Raw genomic sequence first — 23,740 nt, 5'->3', positions numbered from 1 at the left:
CACCGTAGATTTTTGGGCACAATGACTGACGTCATTACAAAGTAGAATTGGTGGTGCAAAAAATAAGCCATCATATGGATTTTTAGGTGCAAAATTGAAAGAGTTATGATTTTTTAAAGGCAAGGAGCAAAAACGAAAATGCAAAAACGGAAAAAACCCCCCGGTCCTTAAGGGGGTTAAGTTCTTTAAGGAAATCTGTCATCAGTGTCACCTGCACTAAACTGTCGGTACAGGACTGGTAGTGCAGGTGACCTTGATGACAACAGTACTTACCTTGTCCCATTCCGTGCTGTGGTCCTCCGGCATTCCTCTTCAGTATCTTCAGCTCCGGGCCCGACTTGGAGCATGGGCGGAGCTTAGTGACATCACCGATGCTGTTCTCTGCTGGGTACCGCTGCTAATAAAATAAATCATAAACACCTAATAATGTGTTTACGGGTACCGCTGCTAGCAAACCACCAGCAGTGATGTCACTAAGCTCCACCCAAGCTCCAAGTCATGCCTGGAGCTGAAGATACCAAAGAGGATTACCAGAGAACCATGGCACGAAAAGGGACAAGGTAAGTACCCTTGTCATCAGTGTCACCTGCACTACCTGTCTGTACCAACAGGTTGGTGCAGGTGACACTAATGATAGATTTCCTTTAAGCAACAATATTGTTGTGAACAGTGGATACAGTGAAAGATGGCGCTGGAGTCGTCCCTGTGGCACACTTACACCATTAATAACAAGGGGCTGCATGAGTAATGTGAGAGAGGCTAGTCCCTTCTGTAAACATCTCCCTGGGGCACAACTTCTTACCGTGCCCCAGACCTGTACCTGGTAGAGCCTTTGGTGGTATAGTGGTGCAGATATAACTGGGGTAACCAATGAGCAGTGCAGTTCAATTGTTACCTTTATGGATCACCCACGTATACAGAGGCGCAGTTCTTGAACAATTTCCAGTTCCAACAGAAATGAAAGCGCATAATTATCACGTGAACGTTAGTAGGTGTCTAAGGGTATGTTCACACAACATAATTTGCGTGGAATTCCGTGAGCCAAATACCGCAATCAGAATTACGCGCTTTGAACAGAAACATCAGTGTGAATGGTTCTTCCGTGAGACCCCGTTCACACTGAGGAATTTCAGCCGCGGAATTGTGCCGCGCAAAGAAGGAACATGATCATTCTTTGCGCGGAAGTCCATAAGCACTGCAGAGCCATCAATGGTGACGGCGCCGTGCCGCGTGGTCCTACCGCTGAAGTATTTTGGCAGCGGCCACCAGAATGGAATCTCTGCTCGTTGAATTCTGCAAGCGGAGATTTCGCAGTGTGAATGTACCCTAAGTTAGTTCCCGAAATGTTTTGATTTCCTTAGGTGACAAGAATCACACCGCTTGGCTCCCGTTGGTAAGAAAAGGAGGGCACCCGACAGGAGGTCCACCCAGACATTAGATTACTAAGTGGTTCTTGACAAAAATGTCACCTTTTTCAGACTGGGAAAAGTAATGCTGGACTTCTCCTCAAAGGCTGTGGAAGAAAAATTGCGCTGTTTATTGAAAAAAAAAATCCTGGCCTCTGGATTCAAATCAAATTTGTCAATCCCGGCATTAAGTGCTAGAATAAGGCAGAGCGGGTCTCCAGTGCAGGGATTGCAGGGGCTCAGCTGTCAGTATTATGGCTGGGCTCCTGCTACTGTGGGGATTAAAAGTTTGGGCACCCCAGGTAAAAATTTGTATTAATGTGCATAAAAATCTCCAAAAGGCATCAAATTACAAATTAGACATTCTTATAAATATGTCAACAAAAGTTAGATTTTATTTCCATCATTTACACTTTCAAAATAACAGAAAACAAAAAAAATGGCGTCTGCAAAAGTTTGGGCACCCTGCAGAATTTATAGCATGCACTGCCCCCTTAGCAAAGCTGAGACCTGCCAGTGTCATGGATTGTTCTCAATCATCATCTGGGAAGACCAGGTGATGTCAGTCTCAAAGGTTTTAAATGCCCAAACTCATCTGACCTTGCCCCAACAATCAGCACCATGGGTTCTTCTAAGCAGTTGTCTAGAAATCTGAAACTGAAAATAGTTGACGCTCACAAAGCTGGAGAAGGCTATAAGAAGATAGCAAAACGTTTTCAGATGTCAATATCCTCTGTTCGGAATGTAATTAAGAAATGGCAGTCATCAGGAACAGTGGAAGTTAAACAAGATCTGGAAGACCAAGAACATTTTCAGACAGAACAGCTCGCAGGATTGTGAGAAAAACAATTAAAAACCCACGTTTGTCTTCACAATCCCTCCAGAAAGATCTGGCAGACACTGGAGCTGTGGTACACTATTCCACTATAAAGAGATACTTGTACAAATATAGTCTTCATGGAAGAGACTTCAGAAGAAAACCTCTTCTACGTCCTCACCACAAAAATCAGCGTTTGAACTTTGCAAATGAACATATAGACAAGCCTGATGCATTTTGGAAACAATTTCTGTGGACTGATGAGGTTAAAATTTAACTTTTTGGCCAGAATGAGCAAAGGTACGTTTGGAGAAGAAGGGGAACAGAATTTAATGAAAAGAACCTCTGTCCAACTGTTAAGCATGTGGGTGGATCAATCATGCTTTGGGGTTGTATTGCAGCCAGTGGCACAGGGAACATCTCACAAGTAGAAGGAAAAATGGATTCAATAAAATTGCAGCAAATTTTGGATGCTAACTTGATGCCATCTGTGAAAAAGATGAAGTTAAAGAGAGGATGGCTTCTACAAATGGATAATGATCCTAAACACACCTCAAAATCCACGGGGGATTACAAAACTGAAGGTTTTGCCATGGCCTTCACAATCTCCTGACCTCAACATAATTGAAAATCTATGGATAGACCTTAAAAGAGCAGTGCGTGACAGACAGCCCAGAAATCTCAAAGAACTGGAAGACTTTTGTAAGGAAGAAGGGGCAAAGATACCTCAAAGAAGAATTGAAAGACTCTTGGCTGGCTACAAAAAGCGTTTACAAGCTGTGATACTTGCCAAAGGGGGCAGTACTAGATATTAACTCTGCATGGTGCCCAAACTTTTGCAGACGCCATTTTTTTGTTTTCCGTTATTTTGAAAGTGTAAATGATGGAAATAAAATCTAACTTTTGTTGACACATTATAAGAATGTCTAATCTGTAATTTGATGCCTTTTGGAGATTTTTCCATCTTTTCTTGGCTTCTTTATGCACATTAAAGGGGTACTTCGGCACTAAGACATCTTATCCCCTATCCAAAGGATAGGGGATAAGATGTCAGATCGCCGGGGTCCCGCTGCTGGGGACCCCCGGGATCCTCCATGCAGCACCCACCTTTAGCGGCTTCCGGAACCGCTGGAGGTCCTCAGGCTGAGTCCATCTCGACCACGAGGACGAAGAATAGTGACGTCACGCCTCCGCCCCCGTGTGACATCACGCTCCGCCCCCTCAATGCAAGTCTATTGGAGGGGCGTGACAGCTGTCACGCCCCCTCCCATAGGCTTGCATTGAGGGGGCGGAGCGTGATGTCACACGGGGCGGAGCCGTGAGGTCACTATGCTCCGTCCCCGTGATCGCCAGTAATCAGATCCGGAGCCAACACGCTCCGGGGACTGATTCTAACGGGGTGTGGCGTGGAAGATCACGGGGGTCCCCAGCGGTAGGACCTCCGCGATCAGGCATCTTATCCCCTATCCAAAGATGTCTTAGCGCTGGAGAACCCCTTTAATACAAATTTTTACCTGGGGTGCCCGAACTTTTGATCCCCACTGTATAACTACCAGGAGTATCCTCCGCTCCGGGTAGCCTCAGAAACAGGGTCACCGGGGCCAGTGGGTTTCCACGCCCTCAGGCCTACCATGGGTGTCTGATTAGCTGTGTAGCACGGCTGGGTACATTGCCTGTCAGTGTTATGGTGGGAGGGCAAAGCATTGAACCAGCCAGAGGTAGTAGTCCTACTGGGGTCCTGGTGCCGAAGGGGGCCCAAAGGAACCTGTGCCCCATAAGAAAACACCAGTATTATAAATAATGCACAGTAGACACAGGGCCGTTACAGATTTTGCATAAGGGCCCTTAAAGCTACAGGTTACACTTCTGATAAGAAAAAAAAAAGTTATAAGAATTCCAAAATGGTACTAAGAAAAACTAAAAGCTTTCCAATAAAAAATGAGCTCTAACATAGTGTCAGGCGAAAAATAAATAGTTATGGATCTTGTAATGTAATGACAGTAATTCTTCTTATTAATATTATTATTCTTGTTTTTGTATTATTATTACTATTATTTTTGTTATATTATTATTATTTTGTTATTATTATCATTATTAATAGTAGTAGTAATTCTGCTATTTCTTCTTAATTATTATTATTTATTATTATTTTGTATTATTTTTTCTATTAATATTATGATTATTTTTTATTAATAATTATTATTTATTATTATAATTAATATTATTATTAAATATGATTATTATTATTATGTAATTTCTTTTTGTTACTTTTATAATTATTATTAGTATTATTGTTATTATTAGTTATTTTATATTTTATCATTACCGCTGTGACACGGGAACTAGGAGATGATGAAAGTTTTGCCTAGCTGGCAAGCTATCGCTGCTATGGTAACAAGCCGACCAATGGCAGCTCCCCTTACCTCCCCAGCGTGCTGCTAATCCACCAATCACAGCCCGCCTTACAAGCCGGGCCTCCAAGTCCTGGCACCGAGTGCGCTGCACTATAGCTGGATCTGCCCTTTTCAATCATGCCGTACAGCGCGATGTGTCTTCCTGCGACGTTCTACGTCGCATCTCTATGGTTTTAGCCGCCGGCGAACGTATACCGGAAGTGCCATTACTGCTCGTCTCTATGGTTCCTGGAGGAGTCTCCAGCTGTATTACTGGAGGGAGAGACACCGGGAAGGAAAGTGAAGGAATCCGGGCGGGGCTCCCGGGGGGTGAATGGGGTGTAACTGGTGAGGAGGGGGGCGCTACACTAGAGAGGGGGTGCGGGGGAAGTTGGGGTGCAGGAGTGGACTGTCTATACAGGGTGCAGAGCTGGTATTGGGCATAGGGGGCGCTGTGCTGGGGTTGGGGCTGTGGAGGAGACAGAATTGGGGGCAGTAATCTGTAGAGTATTGGGGGGATTGTATCTTGGGAGTTTTTAGCTGATACAGAGGAGCAGTAGAGAGGCTGCGAAGGGTTTACACTGATACATTGTAACTACACTTTAGATAGGGGTACAAGGTCGGTGATACATTGTAGCCAAGCTCATTACTGTAGACAGTTGGATACATTGTAGCTGATATAGGGCTAATAGGTCGGTGATACATTGTAGCCAAGCTCATTAGGGTGGATGGTCAGGGATACATTGTCACCTAGCAGATAGAAAGTTCCTTATACATTGTCACGCAGCTGATATATAGGGGTGAAGGTTCCTTATACATTGTCACCCAGCGGATATAAGGGGGTGAAGGTTCCTTATACATTGTCACGCAGCTGATATAAGGGGGTGAAGGTTCCTTATACATTGTCACGCAGCTGATATATAGGGGTGAAGGTTCCTTATACATTGTCACGCAGCTGATATATAGGGGTGAAGGTTCCTTATACATTGTCACGCAGCTGATATAAGGGGGTGAAGGTTCCTTATACATTGTCACGCAGCTGATATATAGGGGTGAAGGTTCCTTATACATTGTCACGCAGCTGATATATAGGGGTGAAGGTTCCTTATACATTGTCACGCAGCTGATATATAGGGGTGAAGGTTCCTTATACATTGTCACGCAGCTGATATATAGGGGTGAAGGTTCCTTATACATTGTCACGCAGCTGATATATAGGGGTGAAGGTTCCTTATACATTGTCACGCAGCTGATATATAGGGGTGAAGGTTCCTTATACATTGTCACGCAGCTGATATAAGGGGGTGAAGGTTCCTTATACATTGTCACGCAGCTGATATAAGGGGGTGAAGGTTCCTTATACATTGTCACGCAGCTGATATAAGGGGGTGAAGGTTCCTTATACATTGTCACCCAGCGGATATAAGGGGGTGAAGGTTCCTTATACATTGTCACGCAGCTGATATAAGGGGGTGAAGGTTGCAGATACATTGTAGCAGAGCTTAGATAGCTGATACATTAGGTAGAGGTTTGCAGTGATACATTGTTGCAGATCCCCTGTTGCCAGTACTAAGAGGTATAAGGGTTGTGCAGAGATCAGGGGGGTTGTGCAGAGATCAGGGGGGGGGGGGGGTGCGGACCCCTGGAGTAGCAGTAAGCCCTCTCTTGTAGCCGGATCGGGGGTGTCCCCGGCATTACCCAGAAGATGTGGTTCATCTATGCGCTCAGCTGGCTCTCCCTCCTCATACAGGTGGCCTTTGTCACTCTGGCCATAGGTGAGTTCCCTGTAATCTGGTATCAATGCTCTTCACCCCGGACAGATAAGAGCTCGTCCACATCTACATGACGCACAGATATATCCTTCATTGCCCCCGTACACTTCTCTTATCCAAACTAAATCTATGTCCCTTTTAGTTACAATTTGTCCCCTGTACAATTAGCAGCAATTTCAGTAGTAATATAGAAAAGTCCTGCAAACCACAAAGAAACATGTATGTGTAGTGGCTTATTTTATTTATTTATTTTTTCTTCTCTCGTCAGGTCGGGGGTGGTGGTGACTGGCTTCTATTCATTTAACCCTTTGCTTTCTTGTCTTTGCAGCCGCAGGCCTCTACTACCTGGCAGAGTTGATAGAAGAATACACGGTGGCCACTAGCAGGATCATAAAATACATGATCTGGGTGAGTTTATTACTTAAAGGGTACCTTTCATCAAAAAAACCTTTTGATATATTATAGATTAAAGGAGAACTCCAGAACATAAAAATTGTCCCCCATAGTGCCGGCAGTAAAAAAAATAAAGATGTACATACCTTCCTTCGCTCCTCCGGTAACCGGCTCCGGTCTCCGCCGCGATCTACTTCCTGGTTGCCTGTGGTTGGATGAATCATACTGCGCTCAGTCAATCACCAGCCGCAGCGAAGTCCGACTCGGCCGGCGATAGGCTGAGCGGCAGTGTGATGTTTTCGGCCCCGGCAGCAGGTGCCGGTGTAGTGAAGAATTTTGTGTCCTGAAGCGTTCTCACACTGCTGCTCAGCCTATCGCCGTTCGAGTTGGACTTCGCTGCAGCTGGTGATTGGCTGAGCGCAGTATGATTAATCCCACCACCAGCAACCAGGAAGAGGATCGAGGCGGAGACCGGAGCCGGTTACCGGAGGCCCCGGGGGAGCGGAGGAAGGTATGTACATCTTTATTTTTATTTTTTTTACTGCCGGCAGTATGGGTAACAATTTTTATATTCCGAAGTTCTCCTTTTTAATGTATGCAGAATAACTTTCCAATAGCATGTTATTAAAAAAAATATATATGCTTCTTTCTATTTACTTTTCCACTTTGAAAAAAATGACCACCAGGGGTCTCCCTACAAGTCCTGGCCACAAGCCTTTTTTAAAATATTTTTTTTATATAGATTTCAGACTCATGCTGGAGTCCTAAATCTCAGACTGCAGCCGGGAAACAGACAAGCTCAGCACTGTGCTGAGCTTGTCTGTGTCCCGGCTGCAGTTTGAGATTTAGGACTCCAGCATGAGTCTGAAATCTATAAAGAAAGAAACCCCTAGTGGAAAATTAAATAGAAAGAAGCATATTTTTTTAATAACATGCAATTGGAAAGTTATTCTGCATACATTAATCTATAATATATAAAAAAAAAAAAAAATTTATGAAAGGAACCCTTTAAGCGGGGGCATCTACATGTCACCTTCAGCCCCTGATGTCCTCCTTGTCTTGTCGCATGGGCGAAGGAGGCCTAAGCTAAGACATTTTGAGGGGTAACAGTGGTCTCCAACCTGCGGACCTCCAGATGTTACAAAACAACAACTCCCAGCATGCCCGGACAGCCAACGGCTGTCCGGGCATGCTGGGAGCTGTAGTTTTGCAACATCTGGAGGTCCATAGGTTGGAGACCACTGATCTAGAAGAAAGATCTGTTAGAGGTGTAGGACACAATATGGCAGCCAGTGATTGTTTTCTTTAATGGTGTGGACCTCTTGTTTTCCAGTTCTCCACAGCGGTACTCATCGGACTCTACTTATTTGAGAAGTTCCCTATTGTCATGATTAGCGTGGGGCTCTTCACCAACGTTGTGTACTTTGGGCTGTTGCAGACGTTCCCTTTCATTATGTTGACGTCTCCGAACTTTATCCTCTCCTGTGGTAAGTGCTGTGAGGGCACCCCAGAAGCTGTATTCTGCATATGTATACTGCATATTCCCACTTTCTGCAGACCTGATAGCTCATCACCAAAGAAAAAGGCCACACTATAGCGAATGTCCCAAAAATGATTTCAACAACTTTATTGATTGAAAACAATAAACAAAGGTGCTTATTAAAAACCTATAGGAGGAACAGGTGGTAACACAATCAATCAGAAAAAATAGAGGGGTAATCTCCCAGTATTCTTCATCCTATAAAGGGCTGGGGACACAGATATGATGGTAATAGATACTCAAAGCATTGAACAGAGATATGAAAAATACAAGCAAAGTGCAACATGAAATAAACTGTCCATATTACAAAATAGCAATAAAACAAGTAAGCTGTGCACCCAGTGGAGAGATACCTCACCTCTCAACCCTGAACGGCCGTTTTCGCACTTGGCTTCGTCAGGGGACGTGTGCACACGCCCCCTGACAAAGCAAAGGGCGAAAACACGCGTTCAGGGTTGAGATTTGAGGTGTGCACACACCCCTTGACGAAGCCACGGGGAAAAACGCGCGTTTGGGGTTGAGAGGTGAGGTGTGCACGTGCCCCCTGACGAAGCCAAGGGCGAAAACTTTAAAGCTGTGCACCCAGTTGAGAGATACCTCACCTTTCAACCCCGAACGCGCGTTTTCGCCCTTGATTTCGTCAGGGGGCGTGTGCACACCTCACCTTTCAACCTCGAACGTGCGTTTTCGCCCTTTGCTTCGTCAGGGGGTGCGTTTTCGCCCTTTGCTTCATCAGGGGGGGGGTGTGCACATGAGCCCTGACGAAGCAAAGGGCTAAAACGCGCGTTCGGGGTTGAGATTTGAGGTGTTCACGCGCCCCTTGACGAAGCCAAGGGCAAAAACGCGCGTTTGGGGTTGAGAGGTGAGGTGTGCACATGCCCCCTGACGAAGCTAAGGGCGAAAACTAAAAAGCTGTGCACCCATGAGAGATACCTCACCTTTCAACCTCGAACTCGCGTTTTCGCCCTTTGCTTCGTCAGGGGGTGCGTTTTCGCCCTTTGCTTCATCGGGGGCGTGTGCACATGACCCCTGACGAAGCCAAGGGCGGAAACGCGCGGTCGGTGTTGAGAGGTGAGGTGTGCACACGCCCCCTGATGAAGCCAAGGGCGAAAACTAAAAAGCTGTGCACCCAGTGGAGAGATACCTCGCCTTTCAACCCCGAACGCGCGTTTTCTCCCTTGGTTTCATCAGGGGGCGTGTGCACACCTCACCTCTCAACCCCGAACACGCATTTCCGCCCTTGGCTTTGTCAGGGGGCGTGTGCATACCACACCTATCAACCCCCGAACGTGCGTTTTCGCCCTTGGCTTCATCAGGGGGCGTGTGCACACCTCACCTCTTAACCCCAATACGCTTTTCCGCCCTTGGCTTCGTCAGGGCACGTGTGCACACACCCCCTGATGAAGCAAAGGGTGAAAACATGCGTTCGGGGTTGAGAGGTGAGGTATCTCTCCACCGGGTGCACAGCTTACTTGTTTTATTGCTATTGTTATTTTCTAACAGTTTATTTCATGTTGCACTTTGCTTGTATTTTTAATATCGCTGTTCCATGCTTTATTTGATTATCTGTGTCCCCAGCCCTTTATAAGATGAAGAATACTGGGAGATTACCCCTCTATTTTTTCTGCCATGCCCCCTCCCATAGACTTGCATTGAGGGGACGTGGCATGGCGTCACTAGGGGGGCGTGGCCGTGACATCACGACCCCCGTAGCCCGCACCCAGCATTTGGAACAAAATGTTTTGGATGCTGGAGCAGTGGAGTACCCCTTTTTAATGTTATGGCTCATCGGTGTGTCACCAGTCAGTGAACTTAGAAGCTTTCACATTCCCCGATCTAATCCTTTTCTCTTCTCCTGACAGTTCTCGTGGTGCTGAATCATTATTTGGCTTTCCAGCACTTTGCAGAAGAATATTATCCGTTTTCGGAGGTATGCGATTGCACCAAAATTCATAACTCACTTTCTAGCATTATTTAGGAGTTCTGATTTTTTTTCTTAAACCTTATTGTGTTTTCCAAACAGTGTGCCTCCAGCTGTTGCAAAACTACAACTCCCTGCATGCCCCGACAGCCAAAGGCTGTCGGGGCATGCTGGGAGTTGTAGATTTGCAACAGCTGGAGGCACACTGTTTGGAAAACACAGCCTTTATAACCTGATAACTGATCAGATAAATCACACTGTACGTGAATACACCCTTAAAGGGGTACTCCCGTGTCCTGTGGAAAACTTTTATTTTTTATTTTTTTATCAACTGGTGCCAGAAAGTTAAACAGATTTGTAAATTACTTCTATTAAGAAATCTTAATCCTTCCAGTACTTCTTTAGGGGCTGTATACTACAGAGGAAATGCTTTTCTTTTTGGATTTCTCTTCTGTCATGACCACAGTGCTCTCTGCTGACACCTCTGTCTATTTTAGGAACTGTCAAGAGCAGGAGAAAATCCCCATAGAAAACATATGCTGCTCTGGACAGTTCCTAAAATAGACAGAGGTGTCAGCAGAGAGCACTGTGGTCATGACAGAAGAGAAATCCAAAAAGAAAAGCATTTCCTCTGTAGTATACAGCCCATAAAAAGTACAGGAAGGATTAAGATTTCTTAATAGAAGTAATTTACAAATCTGTTTAACTTTCTGGCACCAGTTGATTTAAAAAAAAATGGGGGTACTCCAGTGGAAAACAAATTGTTTTCAAATCAACTGGTGCCAGAAAGTTATACAGACTTGCAAATGACTTCTATTAAAACATGTCAATCCTTCTAGTACTTATCAGCTGCTTTATGCTCCACAGGTTGTGTAGTTCTTTCCAGTCTGACCACAGTGCTCTCTGCTGACATCTCTGTCCAGGTCAGGAACTGTGCAGATTAGAAGCAAATCCCCATAGAAAACCTCTGCCGCTCTGGACAGTTCCTGACAAGGACAGAGGTGTCAGCAGAGAGCACTGTGGTCAGACTGGAAAGAACTACATAACTTCATGTGGAGCATACAGCAGCTGATAAGTACTGGAAATGTATTTATATTTATTATTATTATTATTATTATGAGTTTAGTATTATCTTTTTAAATAAGAATAAGTGAAAGAAAAGCATGTGTCATACATAACAATTTAAGTACAGAAGGAATAGAACAGTGGACGAGCAGAAGGAACAAACGTTCAAGACTATGCCAAACAAAGAATATATAGTAGTTATACACCTCCCCTCCAGCTCTATCTGTATACTGCTGCTATCTCTATGGGATCAGGATATGTAGTAGTTATACCCCTCTCCTCCAGCTCTACTATATATCTCCCCTCCAGCTCTATCTGTATACTGCTGCTATCTCTATTGGATCAGGATATATAGTAGTTATACACCTCCCCTCCAGCTCTATCTGTATACTGCTGCTATCTCTATGGGATCAGGATATGTAGTAGTTATACCCCTCTCCTCCAGCTCTACTATATATCTCCCCTCCAGCTCTATCTGTTTACTGCTGCTATCTCTATGGGATCAGGATATATACCGTGTTTCCCCGAAAATAAGCCCTAGCTGGATTATCGGGAGGTCCGCAGGTTGAAGACCACTGACCTAGACAATGCACGGGCTGCAAATATTAAAAAACAAACTTTAACTTGCCTTCATCCTCCGTTCCCCCGTTGCTAAGGAACCTGCCTCACTGTCCTATGCTGTTCTCGCTGCGGTCCTGGGGATGGGAACGTCACAGAGCCTTCAGCCTATCACCGGCCGCAGCGATGTCCCGCCTCAGCCGATGATAGGCTGAGCCCACTGTCATGTAAGAAGCCGTCCTGCTCCTTACATGACAGTGCGCTCAGCCTATCAGCAGCCGAGGCGGGAAATCGCTGCGGCCGGTGATAGGCTGAAGGCTCTGTGACGTTCCCATCCCCAGGACCGCAGCGGAGGGACCGTGAGGCCGGTAACGGGGAACGTCGGAAGGTGAGTTAAAGTTTTATTTTGTTTATTTTTGCCGCCCGGGAAACGTTATTTGTAGTACAGTACAGATCTCTAGCGCCCGCGGCTCGCAACTCATAGGAGGATGAGCAGAGGAGCGCTTTTGGGTGACATGATGTGGGTACAGCGCAGCTGATAATTCATTGGGGGCGGAAGAAAATCAGAACAGCGCTCGTGGGTCACATATGATTTGTTCCCCGATGTAAGGACAGCGCACTGCAGCGGATAATTCACTCATTCGAGGGGGGGGGGGGCAAAATTCATATTGTGAAGGGAAAAAAATTCGGTATGAACCGGTATACCGCCCAGCACTATCAGGATATACAGTAGTCATACACCTCCCTCCAGCTCTATCTGTATATTGCTGCTGCTATCTCTATGGGATCAGGATATATAGTAGTTATACACCTCCCCTCCATCTCTATCTGTATACTGCTGCTATCTCTATAGGATCAAGATATATAGTAGTTATACACCTACCCTTGATCTCTATCTGTATACTGCTGATGCTATCTCTATGGGGTCAGGTATACACCTCCTCTACAGCTCTGTCTGTATACTTCTGCTGTCTCTATGGCATCAGGATATATAGTAGTTATACACCAACTCTCCAGATCTATCTGTATACTGCTGCTTCTATCTCTATGGGATCAGGATATATACACACCTTCCATGAGGCTGTGTTCACACGTTGCATTTCTTTTACTGTTTTTTTTTGTTTTGTTTTTTTCTTGCTTTGACTTTCCCAAAATTGCTGCAAAAAAAATGGGTCTGTTATATTGCAGCTGTGTAAATCAAAGTAAAAACGTGCAATTCTAACACGATTTTGTAAGATCACAGCAAAAACAGCCAAAATGGGAAATGCAGTAAAAAAAATTCTGATTATAGGTCAAATATCTTTCACCTCATGGCAACATCTCTCTAAAAAATGCACTTTGACTAAGAGAACGCATCAAAACTGCACATAATGGGGGGAGATCTATCATAATCTGTCCGGAGGAAAAGTTGCTGAGTTGCCCATAGCAACCAATCAGATCGCTACTTTCATTTTGTAGAGGCCTTGTTAAAAATGAAAGAAGCGATCTGGTTGCTATGGGCAACTCGGCAACGTTTCCTCTGGACAGGTTTTGATGAGTTGCTCATAGCAACCAATCAGATTACTTCTTTCACTTTTAACAAGGCCTCTGTAAAATGAAAGAAGTGATCTGATTGGTTGCTATGGGCAACTGGGCAACCTTTCCTCTGCACAGGTTTTGATAAATCTCCCCCCAATGTGCCCTGGCTATATCCTTTGTGGTGTCCTTCAATACACATGGGCCCTCATTTACTATTGCAAACCCGACATGTTTTGTCGGGTTGTGCGCATTGCGCCAGAAATTCTGTCTGCGCCAGAATTGAAAAAAAAAACAGACTAAGGCTGGGTCCACACTACGTTTTGTCCCATACGGGAGCGCATACGGCAGGGGGGAGCTAAAATCTTGCGCTCCCGTATGTGACCGTATGCGCTCCCGTATGCCATTCATTTCAATGAGCCGACCGGAGTGAAACGTTCGGTCCGGTCGGCTCATTTTTGCGCTGTATGCGCTTTTACAACCGGACCTAAAACCGTGGTTGACCACAGTTTTAGGTCCGGTTGTAAAAGCGCATACGGCGCAAAAATGAGCCGACCGGACCGAACGTTTCACTCCGGTCGGCTCATTGAAATGAATGGCATACGGGAGCGCATACGGTAACATAGGGGAGCGCGAGCTTTTAGCTCCCCCCTGCCGTATGCGCTCCCGTATGAGACAAAACGTAGTGTGGACCCAGCCTAACTCTCCATTTTGCTAAGAAAACCCGAAAAAGGGACGTGGTCGTTGGGGAAAGGGGGCGTGGTCATAGAAAAGGGTTGTTGGGGAAAGGGGGCGTGGTCATAGAAAAGGGTCGTTGGGGAAAGGGGGCGTGGTCATAGAAAAGGGTCGTTGGGGAAAGGGGGCGTGGTCATAGAAAAGGGTCGTTGGGGAAAGGGGGCGTGGTCATAGAAAAGGGACGTGGTCGTTGGGGAAAGGGGGCGTGGTCATAGAAAAGGGACATTTTCACAAAAACCCAACATATTTACTAAGGATTCCACAGGAAATTTGGTGGATTTGAACTGAGGAAAACCCGACAGATCAGAGTATGTGTGTAAAAAAAAAAATAAAATAAAATAAAATTAAAAAAAAAAAAAAAAAAAAAAAAATGAATACAAAAAAATTTTAAATGTAGGGAAACCTTAGTAAAAACCGTGGAAAATAAATTGTAGGGCTGGCTGGGGATTCAGCACAATCCTCTTGCTCCGGACACATAAAGCTCATCTGCGGATTTAGCTCTAATCTGTCAAGGACACTGATTGCTGTAATTGGTGTGAACTCTGGGGCTCCGGTCACTGCCGCTAAACCCCCCCGGGGGGGGGGGGCGGAACCCGATGGTGGGCAGCAATATCCCTGACCACCAGACTACAGGAAAAGTCATAAAGCCAACAAGAGGGAAAGTCCGGACTTGGTTGCTACAGGAAATATAATCTAATATAATCTGCGTACATCAGTGTTTCACAACCAGGGTGGCTACAGATATTGCAAAACTACAACTCCCAGCATGCCTGGACAGCCAAAGGATGTCCGGGCATGCTGGGAGTTGTAATTTTGCAACACCTGGAGGCACCCTAGTTTGGAAGAACTGAAATTCAGAACGTTGATTCTGGGTCAATCGGGTGCCCGGTGACCTGAAAAAAAAAAAAGGGTGATAGGTGCCGTCCGACACGGCACCTATCACCCTATAGCAGCAGGAGTGAGGTGGCACTGGTGCCTTCTCAGGATCGTCCTGATTTGTCGTCCGTTACCGGACTCCTGCTGTGGGGTTGAGTACCTGGAGTGGGGTCACTGATCCCCGGCATCGGTGGCGGGATCGGGGATCTAGCAGAGCAGCAGCAGCAGGAGGTAAGGCTGGCCTCCTGCTGTTGCTTATCAACAACTCCCAGCATGCACAAAAAGGGCATGCTGGGAGTTGTTGTTATGCAACAGCAGAAGGCACTACTACAACTTCCAGTATGTTGGGGGTTGTAGTTATGCAACAGCGGGAGGCAAATTTTTTGAAAAAGTGTGTCTCCAGCTGTTGCATAGCTACAAGTCCCAGCATGCCCCTTGGCTGTAAGTGCATGCTGAGAGTTGTAGTTTTGCAACAGTTGAAGGCACACTGGTTATGAAACACTGAGTTTGTTACCCAGATGTTAAAAACAACTCCCAGCATGTATGGTCTGTCAGTGCATGCTGGGAGTTGTAGTTTTGCAACATCTGGAGGTTTGAACCCCCCAAATGTGAATGTACAGGGTTTACTGTGAGTTTTCTGCTGCAAGTTTGAGATGCGGCAAATTTTCCACCGCAGCTCAAACACCCAGCGAAAAACTCACTATAAACCCCCGCCGTGTGAATGTATCCTAAAAACACTACACATAAGGGTAAAAGACAACATATACACCCCCTTACACAGTTCTCCCCCCCCCCCCCCAATAAAAATAAAAAACTTCTCGTACGACACTGTTTCCAAAACGGTGCCTCCAGCTGTTGAAAAACAACTCCTCCCAGTATTGCCGGACAGCCACTGACTGTCCAGGAATGCTGGGAGTATTGCAACAGCTGGAGACACCCTGTTTGGGAAACACTCCCATAGGGTATTTTGGTGGCGGAAGCAAATCTCCAATTTAGACCTCAAATGTGCATGGTGCTCTCTCGCTTCAGAGCCCTGTCGTATTTCAAGGAAACAGTTTAGGGCCACATATGGGGTATTTCCATACCCGGAAGAAATTTTTTTACAAATTTTAGGGGTCTTTTTCTCCTTTTACCCCTTATGAAAAGGTAAAGTTGGGGTCTTCAGCAGCCTGTTAGTGTAAAAAAAAAAAAAAAAATGTTTACACTAACATGCTGGTGTTGCCCCATACTTTAAATTTTTACAAGCGGTAAATGGAAAAAGACCCCCAAAATTTGTAACGCAATTTCTCCTGTGTATGGAAATACCCCATATGTGGTCGTAAAATGCTCTGCGGACGCACAACAAGGCTCAGGAGTGAGAGCGCACTATGTACATTTGAGGTCTAAATAGGTGATAAATGCAAAAAAATGAATACCTATGTGTAACCCCCATTTTGGAAACTACACCCCTCACGGAACGTAACAAGGGGTATAGTGAGCCTTAACACCCCACAGGTGTTTGAAGAATTTTCATTAAAGTTGGATGTGAAAAAAAAGATAAAAAAATTTCACTAAAATGCTGGTGTTACCCTAAATATTTCATTTTCACAAGAGAAAATAGGAAGAAGAAAAAACTAAAACTTGTAACTAGAGATGAGCGAACTTACAGTAAATTCGATTCGTCACAAACTTCTCTGCTCGGCAGTTGATGACTTATCCTGCATAAATTAGTTCAGCTTTCCGGTGCTCTGGTGGGCTGGAAAAGGTGGATACAGTCCTAGGAAAGAGTCTCCTAGGACTGTATCCACCTTTTCCAGCCCACGGGAGCACCTGAAAGCTGAACTAATTTATGCAGGAAAAGTCATCAACTGCCGAGCCGAGAAGTTCGTGACCAATTGAATTTACTGTAAGTTTGCTCATCTCTACTTGTAACCCCATTTACAGGAGTAAGAACATACCCCATATGTGGATGTAAAGTGATCTCCGGGCGAACTACAATGCTCAGAAGAGAACGAGCGCCATTGGGCTTTAAGGGTGCGTTCACACATGCATATTTTTGCTGCAGATGTGCTGCCGCAAATTTTGCTGCCCATTGTCTTCAATGGGGAGCAAAATCTCCTGAAGAAAATCTGCAGCAGAAAATATGCATGTGTGAACGCACCCTTAGAGAGAGAATGTGTCCGGAATTGAAGACCACGTGTGTTTACAAAGCCCCCATAGTGCCAGAACAGTGGACCCCCCCCCCCCCCACATGTGACCCCATTTTGGAAACTACACCCCTCATGTAATGTAATAAGGGGTACAGTGAGCATTTACGCCCCACAGGGGTCTGACATATTTATGGAACAGTGGAACATTGAAAAGTAATTTTTCATTTGCACAGCCCAAAGATCTGTCAAAGCCAGTGGGGTGTAAATGCTCTCTGTACCCCTTATTACATTACATGAGGGGTGTAGTTTCCAAAATGGGGGGGACTTCCATTCCAAACAAATTCTATCTCCAAAAACCCAATGGCGCTCCTTCTCTTCCGAGCATTGTAGTTCACCAGCAGAACACTTGGGGTATTTCCTTACTCAGAAGAGATGGGGTTACAAATTTCAGTTTTTTTTTTTTCTCTTGTTACCCCTTGTGAAAATGAAGAATTTGGGGTAACACCAGCATTTTATTTTTTTTAAATTGAATTTTTCATTTTCACGTCCAACTTTAGCGGAAATTCGTCAATCACCTGTGGGGTGTTAAGGCTCACTGTACCCCTTGTTACGTTCCTTGAGGGGGCGGTAGTTTCCAAAATGGTATGCCATGTGGGTTTTTTATTGCTGTTCTGGCACCATAGGGGCTTCCTAAATGTGACATGCCCCCCAAAAACCATTTCAGAAAAACTCACTCTCCAAAATCCCATTGTCGCTCCTTCCCTTCTGAGCCTTGTAGTGCACCCACAGAACACTTTACATACTGGTTTCAGCCTGTTGATAATTTTCTTTCACATAAGCAATTTTTCCTTTTTTACTTTGGTTGTAGCTTTTTCTGCTCCATGTTTGAGCTGGAGTAAATTTAGTCAAATTTTTAACCTTGTTGCGACTTTTTTTTGCGCAGTTGCGACTGTCGCAGTTGATTAAATACCCGACTAAAGCAAATCCATTTTAAAAAATTTAATACGTAAGCAAGTTTGAATTTTCTTGTTCTTTATGCAAATTGTCGCACGAAAACACGTAGTCGCAGTTGCGACAATTTTGCGACAATTATAGTAAAGAAAACTTGACTAAACCCGTTGATAAATGTCCATGATGAGGTATTTCCTTGAGAGAAATCCGGTTACAAATTTTGGGGGACATTTTCACCTATTACCCCTTGTAAAAATTCAAAAACTGGGTCTACAAGAACATTTAGATTTTGAATTTTCTCCTTCACTTTGCTGCTATTCCTGTGAAACACCTAAAGGGTTAACACACTTACTGAATGTCATTTTGAATACTTTGGGGGGTGTAGTTTTTATAATGGGGTCATTTATGGGGTATTTCTAATATGAAGACCCTTCAAATCCACTTCAAACCTGAACTGGTCCTTGAAAAAAATCAGATTTTGAAAATTTTGTGGAAAATTGATGCTGAACTTTGAAGCCCTCTGGTGTCTTCCAAAAGTAAAAACACGTCAACTTTATGATGCAAATATAATATAGATATATTGTATTTGTGAATCAACATGTAATTTATTTGGAATATTCATTTTCCTTATAAGCAGAGAGTAGAGATGAGCGAACTTACAGTAAATTCGATTCGTCACGAACTTCTCGGCTCGGCAGTTGATGACTTTTCCAGCATAAATTAGTTCAGCTTTCCGGTGCTCCCGTGGGCTGGAAAATGTGGATACAGTCTAGGAGACTCTTTCCTAGGACTGTATCCACCTTTTCCAGCCCACCGGAGCACCGGAAAGCTGAACTAATTTATGCAGGAAAAGTCATCAACTGCCGAGCCGAGAAGTTCGTGACGAATGGAATTTACTGTAAGTTCGCTCATCTCTAGCAGAGAGCTTCAAATTTAGAAAAATGCAAAATTTTCAAACTTTTCATGAAATTTTGGAATTTTTTTACAAAGAAATGATGCAAGTATCGACGAAAATTTAACACTATGTTTAAGTAGAATATGTCACGAAAAAACAATCTCGGAATCAAATTCATAAGTAAAAGCATTCCAGAGTTATTAATGCTTAAAGTGACAGTGGTCAAATGTGCAAAAAATGCTCCCGTCCTTAAGGTGAAAATGGGCTTGGTCCTTAAGGGGTTAAGAGCTGGTTCCCAAAATGACCGGTCAGGTGTAGCCATATGGTCACTGCCTTCTGTTTCTCTGCAGGTTCTCGCTTACTTCACCTTCTGCCTCTGGCTGATCCCCTTCGCTTTCTTTGTGTCCTTGTCGGCTGGAGAGAATGTGCTGCCATCCACAGTACCGCACGGAGGTAAGTGCTTTGAGCGGGGTCCCCTATCTTTCATAGTCCTGGTATATTGCTAGGTCATCAGGCCTGAGATTGAGGTGGCTCTAGTGTGCTTTGTCTACTGTTAAAGGGGTACTCCGGCCTTAAGACATCTTATCTAGAGATGAGCGAACTTACAGTAAATTCGATTCGTCACGAACTTCTCGGCTCGGCAGTTGATGACTTATCCTGCTTAAATTAGTTCAGCTTTCCGGTTCTCCGGTGGGCTGGAAAAGGTGGATACAGTCCTAGGAACGAGTCTCTTAGGACTGTATCCACGTTTTCCAGCCCACCGGAGCACCGGAAAGCTGAACTCATTTATGCAGGATAAGTCATCAACTGCCGAGCCGAGAAGTTTGTGACGAATCAAATTTACTGTAAGTTCCCTCATCTCTAATCTTATCCTCTATCTAAAGGATAGGGAATAAGATGTCTGATTGCAGAGGTCCTGCCACTGGGGACCCCCATGATCTCCCTGCTGCTTCTGGCGTTCATTTAGAGCGTCGGGTGCAGCGCTGGAGGCTCGTGATGTAATGGCCACGCCCCCTCAATGCAAGTCTATGGGAGGGGGCGTGACGGCCGTCACGCCCCCTCCCATAGACTTGCATTGAGGGGGCACGATTGTGATATCAAGAGACTCCGCCCCGCATCGCCAGTCATCCGGCACGGAGCAAAGTTCGCTCCGTGCACCTGATGTATGGGGTGCCGCGGCCAAGATCGCAGGGGCCCCCGTGATCAGACATCTTATCCCCTATCCTTTTGGATAGGAGATAAGATGTCTAGGGGCGGAGTACCCCTTGTGTGCCTGTCGCTTTTAAAGGGGTACTCCTGTGGAAAACATTTTTTTTAAATCAACTGGTGCCAGAAAGTTAAACAGATTTGTAAATTACTTCTATTAAAAAATCTTAATCCTTCCAGTACTTTTTAGGGGCTGTATACTACAGAGGAAATGCTTTTTCTTTTTGGATTTCTCTTCTGTCACGAGCACAGTGCTCTCTGCTGACATCTCTGCTGACATTTTAGGAACTGTCCAGAGCAGGAGAAAATCCCCATAGCAAACATATGCTGCTCTGGACAGTTCCTAAAATGGACAGCAGAGGTCAGCAGAGAGCACTGTGCTCGTGACAGAAGAGAAATCCAAAAAGAAAAGCATTTCCTCTGTAGTATACAGCCCCTAAAAAGTACTGGAAGGATTAAGATTTTTTAATAGAAGTAATTTACAAAGCTGTTTAACTTTCTGGCACCAGTTGATATAAAAAAAATAAGTTTTCCACTGGAGTACCCCTTTAAGGATCAACTCACGTGTACAGTATCCTGCACACATTTGATGCGCAGGATTTGAAGCTGCAGATTTCAATGTAAACTAAATGACTGAACACAGCATCAAATCTGCAGCTGCAAATCCTGTGCATCAAATGTGTGCAGGATACTGTAGGTGCATATACACCCTAAAATAATAAATTGAGAGAAAATAAATTAAATAAAAATTTGACAAATACTAAATCTGCAGATTTGCAAAAACCAAAAAAACAACAACTTTTTTTTGCATGTCCTAAAGACGTGTCAAAGGGTCTGAGTGTTTGGGTCCCGAGCACGAGACCAAATTGAGAGAGAGAAGTGCAGAGTGTTGGTGACCGAGGCAAATCCCTTAGACTTACATTGTAAAGTCTCTCAGTCAGGCGGCACAAAGTCGGGAGATAATGGAGGAGACCTGTGTAGAGGAAAAGTTGCCCATAGCAACCAATCAGATCGCTTCTTTAATGTTGCAGAGGCCTTGTTACGGGGGTCAGTCAGCATCTGGACACTCGCGCCCCCTCCGATCTAATCTGTTTACATGTCAAAAGGTTTTTTTCTAATGACGGGGACCCTTTAATTAATTTAGATATTTTTAAATGTAAACGCAGATTTGCAAATCATAACTTTTTAAAAAATCTTAAAGGAGTAGTGCAGTGAAATATAACTTATCCCATATCCTTTGGATCGCGCGCGATCTCTTGAACGGGGCCCTGGCAGTCTCCTGCGGCCGACATGCCACCTCCATGTATCTATATGGGATACATGGATAGAGATACATGGAGGGGGCGTGTCGGTCGCCGCTCCATGCAGGAGTCGGCACACCCCCTTCCAGCAGACTGCCGGGGTTTCATTCAGGAGATTGCGGGGGTCCCATTAGTCGGACTCCCAGTGATCTATAGCTTATCCCCTATCCTTTTGGATAAGTTATATTTCACTACAGAACTCCATTAAAGGGGTACTCCGCTGCCCCAACATTGGGAACATTTTGTTCCAAACGTTTGGAGGAAGCGGCTGGGGGGGGGGGGGGGAACGTCGTGACGTCCCAGGCACACCCCCTAGTGATGTCACACCACGCTGTGGCGTGGCGTCACGAGGGGCGTGTCTGTGACGCCAGGACCCCCCCGTCGCCCACACCCGGCGTTCTAAACAAACGCCTCGTGCTGCACCCTCGTGATCAGAAACGTATCAAAATGATATGCAGTATTCCATGTGCCGTCTGACTAGTATTTTTCTTGCTTTGCAGCAGCTGCCTGGTACGGTTTTCCAACACTTTGTTTATCCTCCACCAATGTGTTTTTATTTATTTATTTTTTATTAATTCATTATTTTTTTATTTTATTTTTTTATTTTTAACCAGTCTTCGGTTTTGGCATTGGCTTAGCTGGGCCACCAATGTGATTTTCTAGTATGTATTCTATCTGGTTGACCCAAGTCTAATTCTTCTCTGTGCCCCCCCCAGATGACGTGGTCTCCAACTATTTCACAAAGGGCAAAAGAGGGAAGCGCTCTGGGATTCTGGTCATCTTCTCCTTCATAAAGGAGGCCATCCTCCCCAGCCGGCAGAAGATGTACTGAGCCCAGCAGTCCTCGGGAGGACGTGCCGACAACCGAGCGGCGCGGGGCCGCCATGCTGAATCACACGAGGGAGCGAGCAGGCGACAGAGGGCACTGTTGGAGAAGAAGGCATTGTCTGCGATGCAAATTTTGGGATGGGTGGAAGTGTCTTCTCTCCAGACACTCGGCGGCCATATCTCTGCTTCTTGTTAGAGCCGCTCAGTGGACGAACTTATTAGAGATCATAGGAGGAAAGTCGTCAGCTGATAGGGAACAATGAGAATTTATAGGGTTTTTTTTTTAAATAAATTAGTGCCAATAGATGCTGCCCCCTAACTTCGGAATACACCTCGACTCTGCCAACATTCGAGAAGTTTTTTTTTTTCTTTTGTGTTTTTACAGCATGGCGTCTGATAGGACTGAAAACTATTGTGAAATTTGTCAGCATTTGCCCAGCGCTGATTCTGTGAAATAAAATCAACTATTTCTTATTTCTCATGTCCTCCGATTACACCGACCGGTGAAACACGTCGAGCGAGTCTCGGATAGGGTTCTGGATCAACAGTTATTCTGGATTATGATTTTGATGGTCACAAATGTATATAAAACACACTATATGGCCCCTTTCACACTACAGGTATTAGAGATGAGCGAACTTACAGTGAATTCGATTTGTCACGAACTTCTCGGCTCGGCAGTTGATGACTTATCCTGCATAAATGAGTTCAGCTTTCAGGCGCTCCGGTGGGCTGGAAAAGATGGATACAGTCCTAGGAAAGACTCTCCTAGGACTATATCCACCTTTTCCAGCCCACGGGAGCACCGGAAAGCTGAACTAATTTACGCAGGATAAGTCATCAACTGCCGAGCCGAGAAGTTCGTGACGAATGGAAATTACTGTAAGTTCGCTCATCTCTAACAGGCATCATCCTGTAAAAACCTCCATTATTACTCTTACAAAAGTCCTGAAAACAGCCATTTTGCAACAGGTATGTCCGTTTTTTGCCAGCACAAAAGACGGCGCATGCGCTAGTTTTTGGTCCAGCAAAAAAAAAAAAAAAATGGTGAAAAACCCGGACGTTAAAATTTAACATTGAAGTCTATGGGAAACGGATGTTTAAAAATAAATAAATAAATAAAACATCCGTTATCGTCAGGTTTTTTAACATCCGTTTTTTTGTACTGAGCATGCTCAGTACAGCTTTACAAAAAAAGAAGGGTTAAAGGGGTACTCCGGCCCCAAGACATCTTATTCCCTATCCAAAGGATAGGGGATAAGATGTCTGATAGGGGAGGGGGGGGTCCCCAGCAATATAGCATGCAGCACCCACCTGTATGCACTGCTGGAGGCTCTCATTGTTATGCCTCCTGACCACAGAGTATCGTGATGTCACGACTCTGCCCCCATGTGACGTCATGCTCCGCCCCCTCAATGCAAGTCTATGGGAGGGGGCGT

At 44.9% G+C, this 23,740-nt stretch overlaps 1 protein-coding gene across 1 annotated transcript; it reads left to right on the top strand.

The window, feature by feature from the left end:
• Positions 1–5,277: 5,277 nt before the first annotated feature.
• Positions 5,278–22,937, top strand: TEX261 (testis expressed 261). The gene is made up of 7 exons (XM_056552939.1): positions 5,278–5,380; positions 6,053–6,391; positions 6,717–6,796; positions 8,115–8,268; positions 10,184–10,251; positions 19,317–19,419; positions 22,190–22,937. Exons 2-7 carry the CDS (start codon positions 6,322–6,324, stop codon positions 22,303–22,305), a joined length of 591 nt encoding a protein of 196 aa, XP_056408914.1. The 5' UTR covers positions 5,278–5,380; positions 6,053–6,321; the 3' UTR covers positions 22,306–22,937.
• Positions 22,938–23,740: the final 803 nt, after the last annotated feature.

Source organism: Hyla sarda, chromosome 1 (genome assembly GCF_029499605.1).
Source record: "Hyla sarda isolate aHylSar1 chromosome 1, aHylSar1.hap1, whole genome shotgun sequence".
NCBI classification, from domain to species: Eukaryota; Metazoa; Chordata; class Amphibia; order Anura; family Hylidae; genus Hyla; species Hyla sarda.
This window is presented reverse-complemented; position numbering and strand designations above follow the sequence as displayed.

What these genes read in the sequence shown, in the direction of transcription:
- TEX261 (XM_056552939.1), top strand. Translation starts at nt 6,322, where the DNA reads ATGTGGTTCATCTATGCGCTCAGCTGGCTCTCCCTCCTCATACAGGTG. An exon ending in TCATAAAATACATGATCTGG is followed by an intron (nt 6,797 to 8,114) that starts GTGAGTTTATTA and finishes CTTGTTTTCCAG; the next exon opens with TTCTCCACAGCGGTACTCAT. An exon ending in ATCCACAGTACCGCACGGAG is followed by an intron (nt 19,420 to 22,189) that starts GTAAGTGCTTTG and finishes TGCCCCCCCCAG; the next exon opens with ATGACGTGGTCTCCAACTAT.